The 24976-nt window shown below is 37.6% G+C and overlaps 1 protein-coding gene across 1 annotated transcript in view; it reads left to right on the top strand.

Annotated features, from left to right (window-relative positions):
- Positions 1-24976, top strand: part of DCAF6 (DDB1 and CUL4 associated factor 6) — a 93183-nt gene that overhangs the window by 21235 nt on the left and 46972 nt on the right. Inside the window, exons 3-8 of the mRNA XM_054391004.1 lie at positions 1342-1434; positions 10969-11154; positions 17307-17420; positions 18473-18608; positions 20449-20663; positions 23029-23122. Coding sequence (XP_054246979.1) covers positions 1342-1434; positions 10969-11154; positions 17307-17420; positions 18473-18608; positions 20449-20663; positions 23029-23122 — 838 coding nt within the window. The remainder of the gene's footprint in view (positions 1-1341; positions 1435-10968; positions 11155-17306; positions 17421-18472; positions 18609-20448; positions 20664-23028; positions 23123-24976) is intronic.

Genomic DNA, 24976 nt, shown 5'->3' with positions numbered 1-24976 from the left:
GCTTGTTGCTGTAAAAAGTAGCATAAGCTTATGGCCACCTTAGTCATTCTTTTTTATAATTTCTCTTTTCAAATGTGTAGTAATAGAAACGGAGAATATAGAAGTGGGATATGAATCAAAACTGTATAATGTGGAAGACACAGATTTGCCATGCGTGATGTATACACTGACAGAATGATGTTTGCTTTTCTGTGCATTTCCTAATGATTCTTAAAATTATTTGACTGCTGTTGAGCATTGAGCTAACTCTGCCATAGGCATGCGTAATGTAACATGAAGATCCTTTTTTGAGTTGCAAAAGTTCATTTAAAACTCCTTAATAAGTCAAGTTGTTGTGCATGTGATCAATCTAACAGCTAATTCTGATTTTGCAACTTTGCCTAATTAAGGACCCAACTAAGCTTGATATTAAAATAGTAACTAAAATGGCTATATTAATTTTAAACAAAAAGCTTTTCATCTTTTGGAATCAGAATGAGAGATGAATTTTAAAAAGCATAAGAAATGGATTTAGAACAAAGTGAGTTTTCTACCAATTATATAGTCTGTTCTGATACGTGACACTAAGGTAGTTATTCTCCCAACACAATATAGCCAACAAGATGTTGATGGTTGCAGTTTGACACTTCAAGCTATTTTAGAGGCTGTTTGCAGTAATAATGGTGATGCATGCAATTCTGTGCTTGAGCTGCTGCTTGAAAACAGGTTACTGTAAGGATAGTTTTTGAGCTTCCTAGACTTTGAGTGCTTTTACAGATTTAGTGCAGTGACACATTATTTAAACAGTCATGTGAGAAGGAGTATTGATAAGGAAATATATTGTAAAGTTCTCCCAATACAATTCAGTACCTCTTGGATTCTTCATTCCCAGCATACTTGCTTCCCGAAAGGGGTATGGGACAAATTCTGTGGTGTTTTTCACGTGATCCTTGAGAAGGTGTGGTCACTGAGAAGTATACAAAGCAGTGGATGGTCAGAATGTAGATGTGGTGAAGACAAAATATGGGAACATTGTGATAACCTCCATTTAAAATGCAGAGAACTCTGTGGAGTACTTTAGTACATTAAAGCACTGGAATGTGTAACATTGCGGGTACTGTGGCCTTTGTGGGAAGGCTTAATTTACCTGATGGACTCTTCTGGAGCAGAGGAAGTAACTGAGATTCCATAGGTGAAGCAAGTGATTGATTCCCTTATAAATTTGTTTTTAAATTATTTGTGTTTGTGTGTGTGCTAGCTACTTAGAAATTACATTTGTTAACTCCAGTTTCTGTAGTGTTGGGTGAGTATTGATGTTAGAATATTCTGAAAATGTAAATATAACCTTTTTGTTTCATGTAGGTGAATACAATTTGTTGGAATGATACAGGAGAATATATTTTGTCGGGTTCAGATGACACCAATCTGGTAATCAGTAATCCCTACAGCAGAAAGGTATGTTCGTTCTGGATACTCAGTAATTTTCAAATAAGATTTACATTATTATTTTTCAAGATATTAAGGTATTTTTCAAGGTATTATTTGAAAATTATAATATCAGGCACTTTATAGTTTTATAAATGGAAATAAAACCTCACAGTGCTTTAAAGCCTTAGTATTCTAATCCTTTGCAACATAGGTATTATCCCATTTTACGGTGGTGGTCTGCCACAAAAGGAACATGGTCTCACAACAGATTAGTGTCAGAATTAGCAATAGGATTAAGTAACTCCTGTGAAATCTTATAGTCATATAAATTGTTTTCTGTTTCATTTTAGTTTTAAAGTACTGTCTTACTTTTTGCTATACTCGATATACTGAATTGTCTTTCTGCGCAATGTTCAAGTGTCAGTGTTGATTAAAATATTACCATTTGAAATTACATTGCCTTGTGTTTGTGTGTATTTGGCTCCTAAATAAGGGAAGTACGTTTGTGAAGGGGAAAGTGCTGTAAAGGCCTCTGCTTTTCCAGTTCTGCACTTACATGGGTTACAATGAAGTCAAATGGCTTCCAGTAATGTCAGCTGGTACCTAGCATGTAGTAGCAGTGTTCCATGCTTTGTTCTTTAAGGATGTGTTGGTGGTTTGATACAAGAGACACTACGACCTGTGCCCCTCAGTGCTATGCAGCAATGTTCAAGTGAAGTCTTCTCTCTTATGCTTTCTCAGAGGTTGAGAACTAAAACCTGAGGAGGTGCTGAAAAATTAAATGCAGTGGGGGAACGAAAATGTATGGTTGATATGGTGAAAGAGAGTTTGAATACAGAAGGTTATGGAAGTAGCAAAATTTTACCTTCCTGTAAAGCTGTGGTGGGAAAATAATAGTAATCAGGAACAAAGCCTGTGCCTATAGGTAAGGCCATTTTCCTCCCTTCCCAAAATGAACTGTAGCTTCTAAACTTACTCTTTTCCTTTCAACCATTGGTATCAGATTGACAATGTTCAGATCAGTGGGGTTAGACCAGAGTTTCTCAGACTACAGTTCAGCTGAAGAATGGCTATCTAAGACATCTATAAAACAGATTAAGGCACTTGAGAAGTAAAAATTTTTCATGCAAGTAAAGGATGTTCAATATTGTAGAGAATTTATTTTATTATATTGCTGTGGAATAATGTTATTGCATAATTATGCGTCAATTTAAACTTTATTTTTTCACGGTATCATTTTTTCCCCCACTGTGTACTACTGTTGCCAAATGAGAAATACAGAGATACACACACATACCTTTCTTTTCATAGAATGGGAAAGATGTTTTGTTTTCTTACTTTTAATGGTTAGTTCTACCTAAGAGCAGAGCAGATTTACCCCCAACCCGTATATGCAGATGCAATTATAAAACAGCATGTACTAACAAGAAGACTTAATAATCAGTGTTTTTCCTGAAATGTACTAGAGATGCAATTTTTAATGACTTACAATTGTGTTACCTTATTTTCTCTGGCTTCAGTAACAGAATCAATATAGGAAAAGGCAGCAAATTGGTATTGGTAGCAGAAATGTACTGTAATTTGTCATTTTGGCAGATACATTGTCTGTTATGAACTACCTAGAGTAGCAAAAATACACTTCAGCCATCAATGTAGTCCTCTGTGTTAATAAATATCTAATCTGATAAGGAAGCATTTAATCTTGTTTATTTAATCTTATTTTTTGTGAGTTTTAAATAAGTAATGTCACTTCATGTAATGTATGGACAGATGCAAATATTAATTGCTACTGTGTGATGTGTCTCAGAAGGAGAAATTTTTGAGTGTTAGTCAAGCTTGAATGGGTTATGTGTTTATAGTGCTTGTGCATCTCTTACATTACAGGTAAGATCCTGTGTTCTGCCTGTCTCAGAGCCCAGGACTCTTAATAAAACTATTTGGCAAAATTAATGTTTGCCTCTCATTTTCTGGTGCCTCAGGGACTTGCACTGACACAGCTTCAGAAAATTTAAACAATCAAGTTGATTAATTGTCCAAAGCAACAGATACAACATATTTGGAATTGCTGGTGTTAAATGCACTGATTGCAAGATGATCTCACGTTAATAAAACCTGGATAACATCATAGAATTGTTAGGGTTGGAAGGCACCTCAAGGATCATCTAGTTCCAACCCCCCTGCCATGGGCAGGGACACCTCACACTACATCAGGCTGGCCAGAGCCTCATCCAGCCTGGCCTTAAACACCTCCAGGGATGGGGCTTCTACCACCTCCCTGGGCAACCTGTTCCAGTGTCTCACCACACTCATGGTGTAAATCTTACTCCTAACATCCAATCTGAATCTCCCCACTTCCAGCTTTATTCCATTCCCCCTAGTCCTATCACTACCTGATATCCTAAAAAGTCCCTCCCCAGCTTTCTTGTAGGCCCCCGTCAGATACTGGAAGGCGACAATAAGGTCTCCTCGGAGCCTTCTCTTCTCCAGACTGAACAGCCCCAACTCTTTCAGTCTGTCCTCATAGGAGAGGTGCTTCAGCCCTCTGGTCATCCTGGTGGCCCTTCTCTGGACACGTTCCAGCATGTCCATATCCCTCTTGTAATAGGGGCTCCAGAACTGGACACAGTACTCCAGATGGGGTCTTGCCAGAGGGGAGTAGGTAAGGAGAATCACCTCCCCTCGACCCTGCTGGCTATGCTTCTCTTGATGCAGCCCAGGATCTGGTTGGCTTTCTGGGCTGCAAGTGCACACTGGTGGCTCATGTTGAGTTTCTCATCCACCAGCACCCCCAAGTCCTTTTCTTCAGGGCTGTTCTCAAGCCAGGCACTGCCCAGCCTATAGTGGTGCTTGAGATTGCCCTGACCCAGCTGCAGGACCTTGCATTTGGTCTTGTTGAACCTCATGAAGCTGTCATGAGCCCACCTCTCCAGCCTGTCAAGGTTTCTCTGGATTCCCTCCAGCGTGTCTGCTGCACCACACAGCTTGGTGTCATCAGCAAACTTGCTGAGGGTGCACTCAATGCCACTGTCCATGGCACCGACAAAGATGTAGAACAAGACTGGTCCCAGGACTGAGCCCTGAGGGACTCCGCTTGTCCCTGGCCTCCACTGGGACATGGAGCCATTGACAGCCACTCTTTGGGTGAGACCATCAAGATCGTTCTTTATCCACTGAATGGTCCATCCATAAAACCCAGACTTTACCAGCTTGGAGACCAGGATGTGGTGTGGGACAGTGTCGAAGGCTTTGCTCAGGTCCAGGTAAATGACATCAGTTGCTCAGCCTTCATCTATTCATGTTGTCACCTGTTCATAGAAGGCCACCAGGTTTGTCAGGCAGGATTTGCCCTTGGTGAAGCCATGCTGACTGTACCCAATCACCTCTTCACTATTCTTCTGTCTCAGGAGGGTTTGCTCCATGATCTTAGCAGGCACAGAGGTGAGACTGTCTGGCCTGTAGTTCTCTGGGCCATCCTTCTTTCCCTTTTTGAAAATGGGAGTTATGTTTCTGCTTTTCCAGTCAGTGGGGACTTCCCCAGACTGCCAGGAATATAATTTTGGAATATAATAGAGAGAGGTTTAGCAACCTCATCCACCAGTTGCCTCACCACCTGTGGGTGTAACTCATCAGGTCCCATGAACTTTCAGGTTCTTTAGATGGTCACCAACCTGATCTTCACTCACAATGGGCAGTCCCTTCTTCCAGTCCCTGCCATTATCTTCCGTGACTCCGGGCGTGTGGCTCGAGCCCTTGCCAGTGAAGACTGAGGTAAAGAAGTCATTGAGAGCCTCAGCTTTCTCCATGCCACTTGTCACCAGCTCCCCTGTTTCCGTTCTGAGGGGGCCACACCTTCCCCAGTCTTCTTTTTACCATTAATATACCTACAGAAATTTTTACTGCTCCCCTTGATCTCCGTGGCTAGATTGAATTCTAACTGAGCTTTGGCTTTCCTAACCAGGTCTCTTGCTGCTCGGGCAGCTTCCTTATATGCCCCCTGTTCTAGCAGTCCTTTCTTCCACTCCTTGCAGAGTTTCTTTTTCTGTGATAGTGTGTCCAGCAGCTCCTTGCTCATCCAGGCAGGTCTTCTAGCATTCTTTCCTGCTTTCCTCTTTGTGGGGATACTTTGCTCCTGGGTACAGAGAAGGTGATCCTTGAATACTGACCAGCTGTCCTGGGCCCCTCTTCCCTCTAGGGCTTTGTCCCACAATACTTTAGCCAGTAGATACCTGAAGTGATCAAAGTTTGCATGCCTAAAATCCAGGGTTGTAAGCCTGGGATGTACCCTCCTAGTTGCCCTGAGTATCTTAAATTCTATTGCATCATGTTCACTGCAGCCAAGGTTATCCCTGAGCCTCACATTGGTCTTCGACCCTTCTCTATTGTTGAGAACAAGGTCCAGCATAGCACCTTTTCTCATTTGGAGGAGGAAGTTGTCATCTATGCATTCAGGAACATCCTGAAATGCTGGTACCTAGCTGTGTTGTCCCTCCAGCAGATGTCAGGGTGGTTGAAATCCTCCAAGAGGACCAGGGCTTGTGCCCGTAAAGCTGCTTCTATTTGCCTTTGGAGGGCCTTATCTGCTTGGTTCTGCTGGTCAGGTGGCCTGTAGCAGACCCCTACAGTAACATCTCCTTCCCCTGTCTTCCCTTTAATCTTCAACCATATGCTCTCAACCAGCTCTTCATCCTTCCCCAGGTGGAGCTCCACTGATTCAGCTGCTTACTGATACAGAGAGCAACACCTCCTTCCTTCCTGCCCTGCCTGTCCTTCCTAAAGAGCTTGTACCCATCTATCCCTACATTCCAGTCATGGGAATCATCCCACCAAGTTTCAGTAATAGCCACTATTGCATCCTAGCAGCGCAGCGGCCCTTAACTCGTCCTGTTTGTTGCCCAAGCTGTGTGCATTTTCCTAGAGGCACTTCAGCTGGGCTGGCTGTGGTACCCTCTTAGTGAATCCCTCTTGATTCCTTTGGGGTGTCCCAGTGCTTTGTTCTTGGCTTGTCTCAGGGCAACATGTTGAGAGCCCTCGCTAGCACTCCATCCCTCTGCCTCTGGTGAGCAGTGTTTGTCACAGGCAAGCATGAGATTAACAACCCCTTCCCCCTTTGAATCTAATTTAAAGCCCTATCAATGAGCCCTGCAGACTTCATCCAACACTCATAAGAGATGCAAACCTTTGCAATAGCTCTAATATAACAGAAATGTAGCCAAAGTTAAGCCATATATTGAAGGTGCAATTCTTACCGAGAAAGGTGTCCCTGTCTTGGGTGAAGGAAAAGGAGCACAGCCCATCAACAGTCCTTGTCTGTATCTTTCCCTCCTGACTGCTGATGCACCTATTGCTGCTGGTACTGGTGCCCCTGAATGCTGAGAAACGTTCTTCCTGTGGGCTTTATTCCCTAGCCCCAGCTGTTTCTGCCTTCTGGGTGATATTTAGCATGATTTGGGAGAAGAATTGAATAACATCATTATATGTGTTTAACATGTACTCAGTTTTGTTCATTGGCATACCGAGGGGTGTCAATGTTAGTATTAAAATTGCAGTTAATTAGGGCAAAGTCTTCGCTCAGCTACCCTGAGCCTCAAAATCTGTTTTGAAGTTGGGTGTTTGCTATTTTAGCCTTGTTTCATCAGTTCTAGCCAAAACAGGGCTAAAGACTCTTCCGTCAGCTTTTAGGCAGGCCAGCTTGGCAAATCTTCATTTAACACAAATACTTACTGGTTGTAAAATGACCTTGGTCCCAAAGTGTGCTAAATCAATTTGCATTCCTGTCCCATGGTAAGGTAGGCAGGCATCCCACAGCAACTGAGGAGAAATAGGTTACTGTGATTTCTACTAGTAATTGCAAATCCAAATGAAAACGAGTGCTTTATTATACTTTGGAATGGCTGAGAAGAATTCTTGTTGTAGATCTGTTCTTCCTCATTTGTTTTAGGCATCACATTACTAAGGGTGGGGAGCAGAAAGAGTTTGGCTGGAGCTAAAGCTCTGTCTGTCAGAAATATGGTACAAATATATGGGAATTTATGTATTTGCCTCTGGTTGAGCACTCAGTTTTCAAAGCCTTTGAATGAAGTCTGAGACTTATCTTGGCTAATACCAATGTGAAGACATGATTCTTATGAGTTTTGGGATTTTTGAGTCACTCAGGATTTTTGAATCTTTAGCCTGGTTTGCCTTCTGGAAGAGGAAAGGTTCAGCACATGTGAGAGTGTTGGGGAGACTTTAGAAAGTGCTTGGTGAGGCTGAGGGTATGCAGCTTTTCTATAATCTGGATTGCTACTTTTTACTTTAGGGTGGGGTTCCATTAAGTTTGCTTTACTTATAAAAATGCTTTAACCTCTTTAAAGGAAGTACTATTGAAGAGATTGGATTGTAAATTGTTCTGCACTGAGTGTCTTGAATGGGAACCCAAAATTAACTGATATTTGATTTGCATTTGTTTGAACAGACTTTTTTTTTTTCTTAAAAAAAAAAAAGGTAAACCAGAGTGGAAATAAAATCTGTTTTAAAAATGGTTTTGTTTTTTAATGTGGCTCTAAAGATACTGTTTTGTTCATCATGGTGACTTTTTATTGGAAAGATTTTCCATTTAGATAGGGAACTTAAACATTTCAGGTTTAATGAAGCCAACAGGGTAGCTGCCAGAAATTCTGTTTTCTTGGAGGAAAGTACTTGCTGTTATGGATGGAAGCTTGTATGCAAGATTTTGGGATTGCCACATGAATTAGTAATCCTATTTTAGAGATGTAATCTGTGATTTTATGAGATGCAATTTGAATTCTTTAATTTGTTGCCTTTTCAATTTTTTTCTGTATGCCATATTACTTAAGCAATTGTAGAAGGTATGAATATATAATTACTACACCAAGTTAAGAGCTTTGAAGAACATCTGAAATTCCTTGCTTCCCCCCTCCTTCCCCTTTTCTTCAGTCATTAAGTGTTTATAGCCTCCTACACGTTGATAGTCAAATGCTCAAATGGAGTGAGGTGGTGGTATTGTTTTACTCTACACTGTGTAGCTAACAGTAGGCTTTTGAGGGATGATTGTGTGTGGAACAGTCTCTAATCTTTTTCTCTACCTAGATACCAGCAACTTTTATACCTCTTTCTCCTCTCTGTAAGGCAGTAGAAGAGGATGTTCAGTGCAAGCAATAAAGGCATGGAAAATATTGTGCATGTAATACATACTGTAATACTTTATTACTTTTCATTGCAATGCTGTGCAACAGTCAGGAAATTGAGGGGCAAGCAAGGTGAGATCTGCTTTTTGAGAAAACTTTTTACTGAAAATGTTTCAGTTTACAGTGGATGAGAGAAGGGAGGGAAAGCAAAACCTGAGGTTTTCTCAAGTTTGTGGGCAATCATCAGATGCAGATTTCTGTGTCTAAACTGAGATCAGTAGATGTGAAAAACTGAAGGAGAAGACAAGAATAAGTTAGGTGTTGTGACTTCATGAAAACCGGGGGCATTAGGTTGAGGTTTGTCAGAAAAAGTGGGAAAAGTAAGAAGCACTTGTACCTTGGTAAGAGGACTCTGTACAGCAGAGTAAAGAGAAAAAAAAGTCTGCCTGGTTATATTCAGTAATAGGGAGGAAGTGGTGAACTGGCAAGATCTAAGCCCCTAGTTTAGAGTTTTGGCTTTTTTTTAGTTATCTGTTTTTATTGTGGAGATCAAAAATAATTTCATGTCAGGAAAAAAATTCCTTCATAGTAGCAATAACATAAAATCAGAGGTGGGACATCTTTAACTTTTATCTGAATTAGGGTACCTTACAGACCTCTTCTTCTGAGTTGCTCCTTTGAGACTGAGTTCCTTCTTTCCTTTGAATGCCTGGGTTTTGAGTGTTTTCATTAAAATGCAGAGATCTGAACAAATCTAAATGAAGAGACAGATTTATTGATACATCACATCTTTTTTTTATATATATGTGTGTTTGTATATATGTGTATATATTAAAAATATTAGGCCTTGTGGGTCTTTCAGCTGTATTGGTTTAAGCTGACTAGCCCCAGTAGAAAGGACAGGGCTACCCCCTCCCCTGGCAGTGGTGCGATGCAAGCTGGCTGCTGTATTCTACACCATGCTAACATCATGATCACTGCATGGCAGGAAGGGGTTGACCAAGGCTTAGTGGACTTGGAATATATTCTATAGCTTCTAAAGTTTTCTGTTCCGTGTGTTGTGTGGAGTTTTGGGGGTTTTGTTGTTTTTTTGTGTGTGGCTTTTTTTTTTTGGCTCTGCTTTGTTTGTTTTATTTTGGTTTGGTTTGGGGTTTTCCTGTGTTTTGTTTGTTTGTTTGTTTTTCTCCCCTGGCTTCCGGGGCAGGGCTGCCTTCAGTTTTGCGGTTTGGGGGCGGTTTGTGTTTTGCCTGTTCCCTTGTTGTTGCACAGTGCCAGTACGGCTGTTTTCCTTTGTGTAATCTGATATCCCTGAAATAGAGTAGTAAATTGTCCGTATCTCAACTAGCATCTCTGCCTCCCGGGTCCTTTTCCTCCACCCGGAGGGGTCAGAGTGGGGGAAGGAGAAATCTCTCCGTTGTGAGCAGATTTACCCGGGCTGAGCTGCCAGCTGAGTTAAAACCAGGACACAGAATATGCAGATACACCATTATTATGTGCGTGTGAATTGTTTAAAAGGTGCAAAATAGCACTTGTGAAGTATTAGTCATGAACTATCTCTGAGAGAGCAACTTCATTTGCATAATGTTTTATCGGATTAAGTTAATTGAGTGGAATTTTAGAAGTAATTAGCATACTGTAAACAACTTGGTAAATATCTTTTTCCTATTAGGAGTTTGCTTTAAGTGCTGCAGATGGGAAAAATAAGAACAGAATGTTCACTAATGTTTTTTTTTCAGTTTTCAGAGGCTAATAAAAAATAGGTTAGGAATTGTAAAGAGTTATCACAGTGGATGGAACCAGCTGCAATAGTGAAGTAAATTATATGCTTCTCTGCTGTACTGTGGGTGAATGACATTCATTGACATAAAGCCAAATTTCAATTTATTGCCTTGTAATCATGTTCTTACATGTGGTTTGTTTTTTTTTTTAACTGGTGTCAAATCATCCTTTCTTATAAACTTTGGTTCTCCTTTTTAAAGTGAGTTTATTGTAATAATATAATAATTTTTAAAGCCTATAAAGTTGTCTTGTAGTACAGTGCCTTATTCTTGACCCAGGATATCCTAGATCCTCAAGTTTTTTTCTCATTGGCATGCTGTCTGGCTGCACTATCCTGGACTGATGTTTTACTTTGAGAAACCTGATGCAATATGTAACTAGCATTTTAAAAACAGAAGGTGGCAGTTACATTCCAGTCCTTGAATTTTGCAGATTACTTTGTACGAGTGCGTAAGTGAATGTCTCTTGTGGAACCACATTGTTCTTAGAAAAAATTTTGGGTAAAGACAGGTTCTCTGTTCTATTAAACTATGGGTTACTGGCAACCTGTAGGTAAATGATGTTTTATAGTACCAGAGATTGTGTTATTTTCCCATCGTTTATTTGCTTGGGAAATATCAATCTGATACAACCTTCCTTTTCCTTTCTTCCTTAGGTTTTAACAACCATTCGCTCAGGACATAGGGCAAACATTTTTAGTGCAAAATTCTTACCATGCACCAATGACAAACAGATTGTATCTTGTTCCGGAGATGGAGTAATTTTTTACACTAATGTTGAGCAAGACGCGGAGACCAACAGACAATGCCAGTATACGTGCCACTACGGAACTACCTATGAGGTACCTCACAAAAGTAAATCATGATTTCAAACTAGGTAGAATACAGTATTTTCTTGTATTGTTGTCCAAGGTTTCAAGCAGGCTGCTAAAAGCTTTATTTAAGTGAGAATTAAAGAACTTTCCTTATAGCTTTGTTGTGCTGGTTTAGTTTTGGGGTTTGTTTTTGGTGTGTTTCTGTTGTTTTGGGGTTTTTTGGGTGCTTTTGTTTGTTTGGTGGTGTGATTTTCTTTCTGTTTGTTTTTTTTTTAAATAATTACAGTATGCTTTAAAAGAGAAACACATTGTCTGAATTATATGGAGGACTTTCCAAAACAGTGTCATTAAGGCCATTTTCTTTGCAAATACGTCACTGAAAGAATCCTCTGCAGAGCAAATGTGATTTAAATTGTCCTGTGAATTTGTTATCCAAAGTAGGTTAGGGGGTGGAGGCAGTGGCTCTGTTCCCCAACCCAACTTTTCATGAGTTGAATGCCTTTTCCACACTTGAAATTCTTCTAAGACATGCTTATTTTAGTATGTTTGAATTAGTTAATATGAAAAATATATTTAGATAATCTCTCTACTTTGTATGAGAGATAAGAGTAAATTTCAAGCCACTGCATTCAATCCTACCTTGGAAATTTTTTTCATATAAATAGACAAGTGAGGAAGTAAAGTATTATGTTAGGAAGGTAATCAGCAAAATCTACTGCTTGTAAAACTATGCTTAAAACAAATAAATAAAACCTAGCTACTTCCTAGGTTATAAACATTGCAGGTTTTTTGACTATTTTTGGTTTCAGATTTTTTTTTTTAACATTACCACAGTACGTGCATGGGGGGAAAAATCACAAATGCATTACTTGTTAAACTAATGTAGCTCACATTTCATAACAAGTTTTTCTGTCTCTTTCTTTGTATTGTTAAGTGAATTAAACATTTCAAAATCTGTGTTAAAAAATGGAGTCTCTGCAGGGTTATGTGGAAAAAAAAATGATTGAGGTACTGCCAGAATTTTTGATTATGTAGTGAAAGTATACTTAGATATTATCCTTACATGTGTTCTGTTAATGGTTTTGTCAAAAAACATTTTTTTGTCTACAGGAGAACTTCGTAGATCATTTGAGCAAGCCTTGTGATACTCTCTTCGAGATTTGTGGTTTTCTTGTTGTCTAGTTTGGTGTTGCCTGTGTTTAATATGAGACTGTATTTTCAGTTTTGCAAAACATGGTTCTGGATCCCAGGCTCACATAATCTGCTTTTATTTTTAACATTTGTTTGAGAAACTACTGCTTCCTTAGAATAGCAACAGTCCTTTTGGCCTCAAACCAGAAGCTTAAATTGCTTCAGTTCTCACTGAAGTTTACTATATATAGTAGTCTGTCTGCTAGACTGTGGATTCTGAAAGTTGTTGATTGGATGTTCTCTGTGTCCCAAGGAAAGCTTGCCTTTTCATAAGAACATCTGGAGACTGAGATGCTCTTTCTTAAAGGTGAAATGTCCTTGTTGAACAGAGGGTCTATCAGGTTGTTGTATTGTGACTTCCTGGGGAAATAAAGCTTCCCCTTAAGGAGTGGTTGCAGGGTTGATGAGTAACCAGTTACTGGCTCACCTAGTGCCTCTATGTCCTGGATAGCTTGCTATGAGTATTATATAAAACATTTCTGAGCCTGAGAATAAGAGAATAACTATGGGTACTGTGCAGAACAGATGTGAAGGTATAGTGGTAGAAGTGGGAGTGGGTATGTGCAATTGGAGGTCATGGGCTAGGCTGCTCAGAGTAATGCAAATGGAAGAGTTGGTGGCAGCATAGAATGCATCAGGAGAAGTCACTGCGGCTGTTTCAATCTGCCCGAATTTAGGTTGACTATTTGTTTGGTTGATTACGTGAAGTGGCTGAAAGGAAGTGCAAACCAGTGATCAAACGTGGAAAAAAATCAGTGAAAGCAGTTGCCAGTTGTGCTTAAGGGTCAGGACTAGTAATAGAGACTGTAACTATAAGACTTTTAGCCTGTAATATGAGATGCCAGCTGTCTCTTTGCAAGGTGTCATCAGTAATGATGGTAACACATGTTGCAAGCTACTAAAGCAATGATAAATTTGGTAGGAACAAGAAATTGGCCAAAGACACTGGAAAAGTTTCAAAAATATTTTAGAAGAAATATGGGGAACCAAACAACCTAGCAAATCAAGATGCATGTTTTATTGTTGTCTGTATAGAATGACTATAGCTGAACACTAACTATTCTAACTAAATATTTGTATGAATATTCAAAGTCATTTCTTCAAAATCATTAGTTGAGAGTATGGATGTTTGACTGCTATATTGCACAGTCAACATGGTGGTATTTAGGATGATTTTTATTTAGAAAATAATGTTAAGGGTATTACTGTTGTTTTGAATGATAGTGGAGTGATACTGTTTTGTTCATACTGTTTTTAAATGCACTTAATGGAAGTAATCTGGAAACCCCTATATGACTTGGATTATTTGTAAAAGGTTAAAGCGCTGTGAATGGGTTAACTTGTTTTCCCTAACAGAGAAATGAGGGAAAAGTAACACCGGCCCCGCCCCCCAACACCTCTGGGTTTAGATAACATAAAAGGAGTTTAATATAAATGTGATAACATAATGCACAGTTACCCTAGCCTATTTGCAGAAAAAGCACAGTAGAAAGCAATAGCAAGCAGAAGCAAGCGAGCCAAACCACTACATCAGTCCTCTTTCCCCCCAGGAAAAAAGCCAATACCTAAAACCTTGCACCCAAAAGCAGCCATCAGAACAGGAAGCCTCTCATATTACAATATGAACTTCAAGCCCCATAATACTTTGCTTCAGCCAGCACTTTCATTTTGAAGCTGGCATGAGGCAGGATGGCATAAATAGCAGGAAATTTAAACACAATCCAAACGTGGGTTTAACAACTGTCTCTTTTTGAAGTTACTCTTCTTAACCTGTTTTGCAGTGAGGTTTCACATATTTATATTTGATCTCTTGTCAAAATGTCTTTGAAAAGACAAGTTTATGAAACATTTTGAGAAGTACTTTTTATAAAGCCTATAAATTCTGTTACTGTGTCTGAAACCTGATGTTTGAACATTCAATGCATGTGTTGCTATGTGGTGTAGCAGACCTTTTTTTGAGCCTTGGCATATGAAAGTGTAATAGAGTAAATAGCAGGATTTTTTTTAAAGCTGTATCTCAGCTTCAGCTTCTGACATAACACAACTTTGTCATTGAGAAGTTTCTGGAGTGGGAAAATAAATTCAAAATATGACTTTACTACCCAGCTGTATGTAACCATATAATTGTATTAAATATAGAACTGGACTCATTGGACTCTCTAAATAACAGAAGCTAACATCATCTGTCCCTGACATACTAATTTTAAATTTGAATGTGGTTAGAATTTATACTCCACCTTAAAACTGAAGTTAGTGACAGTTCAAGACATTACAAAACCCTCTGAAACAGAGGAATGTGGAAACTCATGTACTTTGTTATGAACTGTGAGATAACCGGACAATTGTTTTTATATCTGGAGGAGAATAAAGTAGAGAGGGAAAAGGAAGCTCTTGAAATGCGTTTCTGGAGAACTTGTTGTTTACACAAGACCATTACAAGTTTATTTTCACTCAGATGAATGCAGTTCTTTGTTGCCCTACATGATAATTGCATTTAAGAAAGAGAATGTGCCTTTATGGATAACATTTACCTCTGTACTTTCAATACAATAAAATGATCACATAGCTATACATTTTAAAAATAAATAAAATATGAAATAAAAATACTTTTTACTTAGGAAAAATGATTTAATGTGTGTAATGTGTACTTCTTGAATTTAAATGTAGTAACAAGGACTCTTAATTGTTGGAGTCTGCACTTTATAAACACTTCTAATAGAGAAATTGAAAAGTACTTATGTTTTTAAACACCACAATAAAAATTGACATATACAGCTTTATTACATGTATAATGTGAAACGGTACCAGTGTGAATAAAATAAAATACAGCTACTAGAAATAAGTTTGCTGTGTTGTACCATAACATTCAGCAACATTCTTAGAACAGAGTACATTTCCAGTGAAAGCTCTGCATTGATATACAGCAAAGAGGATGGAAGGATTTAGTGGATTTAAGAACAATTGCTGGCATTATGACTACAATAATAAAATTAACTTGCGTGAATGTGTAGTGAAAACCATAATTTTCAATATTTTTTGCTAACGTGTTGTGAAATAATGGTCATAGCTCAGATGTTATTGTTCCATTGTTATTAAAGTGGCATGGATTGATTTGAACCTGCTGCTGTTACTCATAGCATGCTGCAGTCGTACCAGCTTCAAAAAATGAAAGTGCTAACTGGAGCAGAGTGTTATGAAGCTTGAATTTCAGATTGCAACATGGGAGGCTTCCTGTTCTGGTTTCTGCTTCTGGGTTCCATATTCTTGGGTGTTGGCTCCTTTTTCCAGGCATGGTGGCAGAACAGGTGGGATTCAGCTAGCTGCTGGTTTGGGATTTTTGTTTTATGCTGGGTTTTTTTCCTGTATTTCACGGTGTTCCTTCTGCAAATAGGCTAAGCTAAGGTTGTCATGCATTGTATTATTAGATTAATTGGATTATTAGCTAAGGTAATTATACATTGTGATTATGATATATTAAACTGTTTTCTCTTTATCTCAACCCTGAGTTTTGTGTGTTACCTTCCCCCTCACTTTTGTGTTGGGGGAGCAGGGAATTTAGTCCTTGTGCTAAACCATTACAGCTTTGTTCCGTCTGTTAAACTTCTTGTTTGTCAGCGGTAAGATTTGGCACAGCACACAGTAAGTTAATGTACTAAACATTAAAAGGAGAAATGTTGAATCCTGCAGAGACTGCCTTTGTAATCTCACTTTAGGTAGTGATTTACAGATATTCATAGATTACTTTTAAGAGTGGGGATGGGATGAGAATAAATCATAACATAAAGTGTAAAAAGAATCACTCATTTGCTCTGTGTTCAATTCGTGTACTACACTATTGCTGATTTTTGTAGATTTATAAATTACTATTAAGTTACTGATAGTAGCTGTAGTGTAGGAAAAGAAAATACTGTGAGTTTCTGCAACAGTCTTTGTTTTGTATTTAACATCATCTTGGTTTAGACCTGGCTGGCAGCTGAGCTCCACGTAGCTGCCCCTGCAACACTCTGGTTGGATGGGAAGGAAAATTGGGAGGAAAAAGGCAAAACCCCTTGGGCTGAGATAAGGAGAATTCAATAAAATAGCACAAAGAGAGAAAAAGCATCAGTAATAACAAAAATACTAATGAAATAGTATATAAAGCAAGTGATACAAAATGCAGTACTGACTGAGATGACCTGGCCTGACCCAAGCCGTCTTCCTGATCCTGCCCCAAACACCCTCACTTGCTCCAGCTGCCCCTCCCCTTACAGTCAGCTATCTTGGCTGTGGCTCCTCCTAGCTTACTGTGGAAAAAATGGACCCTATCCCAGCCAAAACCAGGACAAACATGGTATTTCATTATATTCATTGACCTGCGGAATGAAGCTTTAACATGATAGTTCCTTGCCTTTCTATTTTGTCTTAAGCAGGCCTTCTTGAGTGAAGCCATACATGTAAGACCCAATCTGAATCTCCCATAGTTTGAGCAGGGCTGAAGTAAGGAAAATTGTGCAGTACAGTGCTCTTAAAAAAAATGACCAGTGAGGGGATAGGTTAATAACAGCCTTTAATTCACAGATGCCTCAGGAGACTACCTTTATTCCCAATGGGAATAAAAGTCATCTGTTATTTTTATATCATTCAGACTTCTGAGGGTTTTGTTTGTTATTGTTGCCTATTACCTGATAGAGAATAAACTCAGCTTCCAGTGAATTATTGCAGCAACATTTGGAATATTGATTGCAGTTGTTTATTAAAAGATAATTGAAATAATTGTAAGCTTTCACCTGTAAATAAGCTTTAACCTTATGTGACATCTACAGTTTTATCTTTATTTAGCACAAGCCTTTTTTTGAAGTAGCAGTTCTTCCATTTACCTCTTTATTTAAAAAAAACCCTTGACTTGAGTCATAATTGCTTCAGTCTTTACTGCTGCTTAAAATGTTAATGCTTTTATTTTCAGATTATTGGTATTTCTGCACGCATTAATAATTTTCTTTTTTTAACAGATTATGACAGTACCAAATGATCCCTATACTTTCCTCTCTTGTGGTGAAGATGGCACTGTAAGATGGTTTGATACTCGAATCAAAACAAGTTGCACAAAGGAAGATTGTAAAGATGTAAGAGTGAAATCTTTTACTAAAGATGACCTAAATGTAGAGCTGTACATCATACAAACATAGGATATGAATTCTGGTAAGGCTTTTAGAAATAATAGGTTTCAGGGTCGTTGGTGGAGATGACAACATGTTTCCCAAGAAACAAAAAAAAAGTTTGGGGAGTCTTTTTTTCTTTCCTTTTTTTACTTTTTAATTTATTTTATTGGAATATCTACTTTGGCATTTTTTAGTTTATGAACTTTGGTGTGAAACTTCTGATATGACTGAAATTTAACCTCTTGCTCTGCTTTATGTTAGTTTCTATAGAATACAGAATTGGAGACAAAAAATAAACTTTGACAATCATCTGCAGCCCTGTATTTTTGAGCATCCTTTGTCCCTCCATTACAAAAAAGAAAAAATACTGATAATTAATTATACTAGATCAAATTAGTCACTAGTATTACTCCCTCAGAGGGCAAGGTATTTGTGATTTGTGTTTTGATTTCAGAAATAGTTTTTCTCCAATTATATATTAAAACTGACACCAAATATGTATTACTACTGTCAATTAATTTATTCCAAATATGCATTGTGCATATTCACCAGTTCTAGGGGTTTCTTTCTTGATTTTCTTCTATCCAGTTATTTGCTCATATATGAAATCTATTCTAATCCTTTAAATCAATTTAGCTTGTTTCTGCATATTTAGTACTTTTCTGACTCAAGAGTTACGCAAGTTTCCATAGGAAAATCTAAGGTGCAAGCTAGTTCATAAATCTGCAGTTGTTACACTTACCTGTTCTGAAATATTTGTTCCTATGGCTTGTTTTGGTTTATTTGTCTTCTTCATTTCTTTTTTTTTTTTTTTTTAATTTGAGATACGTTACATTTCTTTCTCTGATATTTTCCTGCTCTGCAGTGTCTTTGTTTGACTTATTTACAATCTATCTTCACAGGGCCAGACCTAGCTTTCTCAAAACCTTCTTGACTTCTATCCTGAAGCAATAAATAGAATTAAGCTTATAATTTTTAGAGTTATTATTTGAATGCTGTGTTTTGGTTTGTTTCAGGATATTTTAATAAACTGTCGGCGTGCTGCCACTTCTGTTGCGATCTGTCCACCAATCCCATACTATCTCGCTGTAGGCTGCTCTGATAGCTCAGTAAGAATATATGATCGGCGAATGCTTGGTACAAGGGCAACAGGTAGGAGCTATACCGTACAGTAAGCTTTTCTAACCGTTTGTGGTGCCACCTTCAGGCTCTTCTTTTCATGGTAGATAGTGAATGACTGAAGTGTGTTATACTGAGTGAAGTAGATTTCTCTGAGAAGTATGATTTGTAATAGTATTCCTCTTACTCTAATATTTGCTAATAGAGAAATCTTTTGTAGGTCTTAAGGAAATCTTTGGAAATCTTAAGTACACTTAATCCTTCTTAGAATATGTGGTATACTGGATGCAGAAAAAGACATTTTGTAATGTCTCTTCTTGAATTTTGATTAAGATCTTATCTTCTTGTACTCTGCCATGCTGGAATGTGTTGCTTCTTATGGAAAGGGATTTTATGAGCTCTGTATCATGCAATATGCTTACCTTTCCAGTGGTTGTTGCTGTTTCTAACCATTTCACTGAAAAGCTACAAATTCTTCAGGTGAAAACTAATGTGCATCAGATGCTTATTTAAGGATTTTTATTAAAAAAATTCAAGTCACTTGAAGCAAAAGTGCATTATGTATTTCTAACATACCTCTTTCTCGTGTGGTATGATCAGTGTTTGGACACATATTAATCTACATAGCTGTGCACACGCATTCATGCAAACAATCAGTGTCACAAAATCTGTCATTTCTTGCAGCATTTTCATGTTGATCATTGTGATGGAGGAGAAAGGAAACAGTAAAGATGATTCAATAAACAAATCTACCCCTCTCACCAGGCTAACACTCTCATAAGATCTCTCCCATCCATCACAGTGGTCAGCAAAATTCTGTGAGAACTGCCTGAGAAACAGGTTTCAGGGGACTGATGAAAAGGTACTATGTACCTTGTATTGTAACAATACGAGTATAAGACAAATTCAAATATGCCAGCTTATGGAGTAAAGGAAAAACAAAAATTTCAAGATTGTAATTTTTCTGGATATATTGATATAGTATTCTGTTTGGGGTTTGTGTGTTTGCTTTGAATTTTTTAAGAGGTGAAGTATTCTATGACTACTGAGGAAACTATTGGTTTTCATTTAAACTTTGTTTTAGTCCTAATGTAAAAGGAGATAATAAACTGAATTTTACTTTGGTCAAGGACGGATTGTTGCACATACTAAGCCACAACAGATATGCCAAGTGGGAAACGGCTACATGAAAAATTATGAGGTTTTGGAACAGTCTGTTTTACTCAGTACTAGACCTTCTAACTTCATCTCTTCACAAACTTGTAATTCTAGAATCTAAGATTATTTACTGTGTGGGATGGAGATGAGTTTTAAGGGGGAAGCATAGTAAGTCCAGTGGGTTGTATGGTTCTGGTGTTTCAAATTGATGGTATTATTATGTCTTGAAGAAAACCTAGTATTTTTTCAAACATTTTGGGTAGAAAAGAGGAGATGTATGTCTTAAATTTTCTAAGTTTCATATAATGAATTTCTTTCTAGTTTGGGTGTAGATAGATTTATATTATTACTGTGTAAATGTCTTAGCTTCTAAAATTTCCATTTGTACTGCATTTGACAGGTAGCATTCATACACTGTCATGTGGGGAGTATGACATAGAAGAATGTACTTGCATGTGCGTTTTTTCATAGGTTTTTAATAATGTATGTAGTGTTGGTAAACAAAATCATATTAAGATTTGATATGTCACTGTTCAGACCCAGCTTAATGCAGAAGATACAGACTATGTAGCCTTTCTCTAATCCTCTGTTGTTGAATGTAAATAAGCAGTATACTGAAACAGTTGAAAATTTGCAATAGTAAATGTGCCATTTTTGTCTCTCTTCCCACCCCCCAACTCTTTTTTTTTTTCCTTTTTTCTGTTTTTTATTACAGGGAATTATGCTGGTAGGGGCACTGTTGGAATGGTGGCACGTTTTGTTCCTCCTCATCTCAGCAACAAATCCTGCAGAGTAACATCTCTGTGTTATAGTGAAGATGGTCAAGAGATCCTTGTTAGCTACTCCTCGGATTATATATACTTGTTTGATCCCAAGGATGACACAGCACGAGAACTTAAAGTTCCTTCTGCTGAAGAGAGACGGGAAGAGGCAAGTGATTAAGATGACCTGTATGCATGCTTGTTATTTTTTTTCTAGTGTCACACTTAATATTGGTTGTATTTCCCTTTTAGATTAATCTTAAATTATTGCAGTTCATAGATTGAGATGTGCCAAGTAGATTGTTAAAAATTTGCACATTTACAATATTTAATTTTTTTTTTTAACATTATTTTGTCACTTGGTTTTCTTGCTTACCTGGTTTAATTCACTTAGAGATGAGCATGCATGTATGTGAACCTCAGGTTATAAGATCAGCAAGGGTGGCAGGTTATTCTTGTAGTTGAGGCATAGTCTGTTACTTTCCTTGCCACCAATGGCATATTCCTTGAAATCAGGTATAAATACCGTTTCTTAATGACAGAGATGAAGGGAGGTAAAAGGTTTAGATCAAGGAGGTAAGCCACTCCTACTGATCAGTAGTAAAAGTTTTGGCAGCGTAACCAAAACACCACAAATTTTTCAGCTATAATTTTAGTCTAAATTTTCTGATCAGTATAAAACAAATTTCTTTAACTCCTTTATATCCTAAGTTCATTACCTTTAGTCTGCGACAGGAGCCTCAATGGAGTTTACAATGATTTGTCAATATCCTGCTATCTTCAGCTGGAGTATGAGTATGATAATAACGACTGTGATTTCTTCTTTGTATTTGCTGAGACAAGCATGATGTTGATGTTTTCTTCCTTATTTTCCTCAAAATCTATTTGGAGGCCATTTTTAACCCATTTTTCCGGATATTTTACATGACATGTTTTCTTTATTTGTCAGACACTACGGCATGGTTTTGCTGTTAAATACTTGTTCTTTATCCTTGTTGTTGTCCCTAAAAAAGCTGTTGCTTGGGTCCAACTTTTATAGAGCAGGTAACAGTCATGTGTGAGTTGCTGAGATGTCTCTGGTATTCTTGTGTGTTCACATCTGCAGGATATCACCCTTAGCCTGTGCCTGTACTACTTTTTGTTGCATCGATATCCTGTATTGATAGGTATTTTTTTTCTTGCAGTTTAGCTAGCTGGCATTGTTATCTCTCTCTCTCTCTGTGTATATCTATCTATCTATCTATATATATATATCTATATATCTCAAAATTGGTACACCACATGTCTATGCAAATCTAAGCAAAACTAAAGCAAATTAGGTGATAATCACCTGGTCACTAGAGAATTGCTTTTGCAGCTAAATAAGCTAATAAAAGAATGGGCCAAGCAAGTGAAGTCCAGACAAAGCCTGACACATGTGAGTCTTCATGTTAAGTGTTAGTTTCATATTAAGCCTGTGGCCTGTTGCTAGCAATGAGCATCTTGTATTTACCAGGCCATAGGCTTCTGTTATTATTGCAAATATTGTTGATTAGAAGGGACTGTAGATTGATAGTATGAGGGAAGAATGTCCAGCTCAGTTACATTGTTACCTCACTGACACAGAAGAAAACAGAGGAACCCAGAAAAATTGTGATTCATGAATGGCTCTGCCCTTCTCCTTTTCTTCTGCATAATTTTGATTTTGAAGTAATTTGGTGGAGATTTGACTGCCCAGTTCTTATAGAAAAAGATGATTGTGGCCACCCGTTAATCACAGATCCTATGTATTTTTTTGTTTTGTAGGCACAGAGTATGTCCTGTAATCTCTTCTATTGGATCCTGAAAGTTAGCACTTTAATATGCTGTCACCACAGGGGTTTTACATTTAATTTAAAACTGTCAGCACAACTATTCATGGTTTTGATTTTTTTTTTTTTTTAGAGCCAGAAACATCCATCCAATAAACTTAATTTCAAACTCTGTTTTGCCTGTCTGAATGTATGAAGCATTATCTGTTTCTGTTCAAGTCACTGAAAGTAAAACTACTTATAGAGTACTTTTATTTCCTACTGGCAGAAAGAAAAAAAGTTATAAAAATTTTAAACCCCACAATGATTAAAAAGTCAAGCTTATTTTCATAGAATTTCTTTATTTTGTTAATGTCCAGCTGTTTGGTTTGGGCTTTTTTTTTTACTTAATTGCAAATCCACATTTCATTAAACTGAAGTTGCCATGTAGGTTTTTTTTTTAATGTATAAAATAAAGCCTGCATTAGTTGTGAGTATTATTGATTTACAATGTTCAGCTTTTGTTTAGCTAAGCCTCTTGCAATTCTGTTGATAGTATTGTGATTATTCCTAGCTGATCTGAACATATGGCTGACGTTGTTTGTTTTTTGTTGGTTTTTTTCTGGCACTGATACAAATTTATGTAGCTTAAGGAAATGGAGATACTACATTTACATTTGGACTTAGAATTCTGTTCTATCCAACATAAATAGCTTTGTCATGCCTTCTTTTTTTAATGCTATTTTAAATGTTTTTTCCTCATAGTTACGGCAACCTCCTGTTAAACGTTTGCGTCTGAGAGGGGATTGGTCAGATACTGGACCAAGAGCAAGGCCTGAGAGTGAACGAGAAAGAGATGGTAGAGTATTTGCATGTTTGAAGTTGGAGGGGAGTTGTTTTCTTTGATGTGTTTTGTCATAAGATGATTTTCTTAGAATTTAATACAACAGTGATTTTTTTAAATGTCTAAATTGAAAAGATTCTTATCTGAAAAAATTGTTGCTTCAGTTAGACCTATGCAAATCAAGAGAAGCTTACTTCATTGTCATTGGTCAGGTAGTAACAAAAATAAATACTTAGGCTTTTGTGGTCAGGTCTCATACTGCATTCAAAGTTACAAATGAAATACTCTGTAACGGTTACAGTAGAGAGCTGAGAACTGAAATTCAGAGCAATAGGATTCTAATATTCTTTCATTTTTTTATGAAACAAATGCAATGGCTAAATTTATATGCCTATATTTTAATGTTTGAAATATATGATTCAATTACTTGAAGTTTCAGTAGTCTAAACATTTCCAAAGCTTTAGTGTTGGACAAGATACACCAATGCAAGGCAGTGAAGGCTTTCTCACTGATCTTACTCTTCATCTAAAGATGTTTCTGTTTAAATCCAGCAGGTTACAGGGGTACAAGTATTTGGTTTAGTTCCCTTAAATCTGTCTCCTTTTTCTGCCTATCATTTCCCTTTCCAGATTTTCTGTGTTCATTTTCTCATCTTCCCCATTCCCCAAACTAGAACTGCATAGCTGTATCAGACCAATAGTCTATGTAGAGTATGATTCTGTATCCAACACAGACAGTAGGAGGTGCTATTGAAGCAGCAAACACAAGCCTGTCCTCTTACCCTAGTCTGTTGTCTTTGTTGCTCCCCCAGTATTTGAAATTAATGGGTTAGAAATGCTAGAGAGCACATTCCCATCTCTTCCTTTAGAATCTGTGTATGGTTTTATTGCCTGTGAGTTTCTGTAATTCTTTTATTAACCTGTTGCTAATATTTCCTATGGCAAAAAATTCCAGCAGTTCAGTGCCATTGTGTAAAGGAATACTTTATTTACTTTCTCTTAAACTCCTCTCATGTGCCTTCTTAATCTAATATTGCTGGACTTGATTATTGAGAGGTTTACATTCTGCTTACTTGGTGCTTCCATTCCACAGACTGTATTAAGGACAATTCTACTATCAATTTTTACAGGTTTTTCCCATCAAAGTCACTTGTGGTTTTTGCCTTTACACAAAGTTACTTTTTAAAAAGTTCTTTTTTCAGCTAAGTATCTTCAGTGTCCTTTTAGCTGTTTATTATTTCTCCATATCAGTTTACTATTCCTCATCTAGCTGATAATAGTATTTCCACATAATATGAAGCAAATCTGCTGGATAAAAAAATAAAGCCTGTAAAAAGGCAACTCCTCTATATAGACAATGCTAGACTTTATTGTCTCAAAAGAAAGCTTCAGTATCTTTATGGTGTGTTTTGATACGACTGTATAGTGACTGAGAGTTGTGTTAGTTAGGCATATGATGACCTGTGACTTACTTTTCTGTTAACTGTTAATGTGCCCCTCTGTCCATCATCATCCACCTTTTGTCTGTTTTCTTCAACTGGTGCATTCCATTATTTGTGTTTCAAGCTTCTCAGATCAAAACACCTCTGTCTGAGGTACAGGAAAGGAATGAAGGGATCCCAGGGGAGGGTCAGGGGAAATGAGGATAGACAAGGGTATTTGGGTCAGATTGAGGAGCACTGGTTTTTGGTGGGGGGTTGGTTAATGTGTTCCCCTTCCCTTCTCCATTTCCAACAAAATCTTTTAAACTCAATCAAATAATCTAAAACAAAGTCTAGTGAGTATATATTCATGCTATATACTAGAGGTGAAGATTATATGCAGTCGTGAAAGATAGTCACTTGCTCCAGGTATTTGATTCTTTCAGCT

This window comes from Indicator indicator, chromosome 1 (assembly GCF_027791375.1).
Source record: "Indicator indicator isolate 239-I01 chromosome 1, UM_Iind_1.1, whole genome shotgun sequence".
Lineage (NCBI taxonomy): Eukaryota > Metazoa > Chordata > Aves > Piciformes > Indicatoridae > Indicator > Indicator indicator.
Note: the sequence above shows the minus strand (reverse complement) of the source record. Positions and strands in the feature narration are given on the sequence as shown.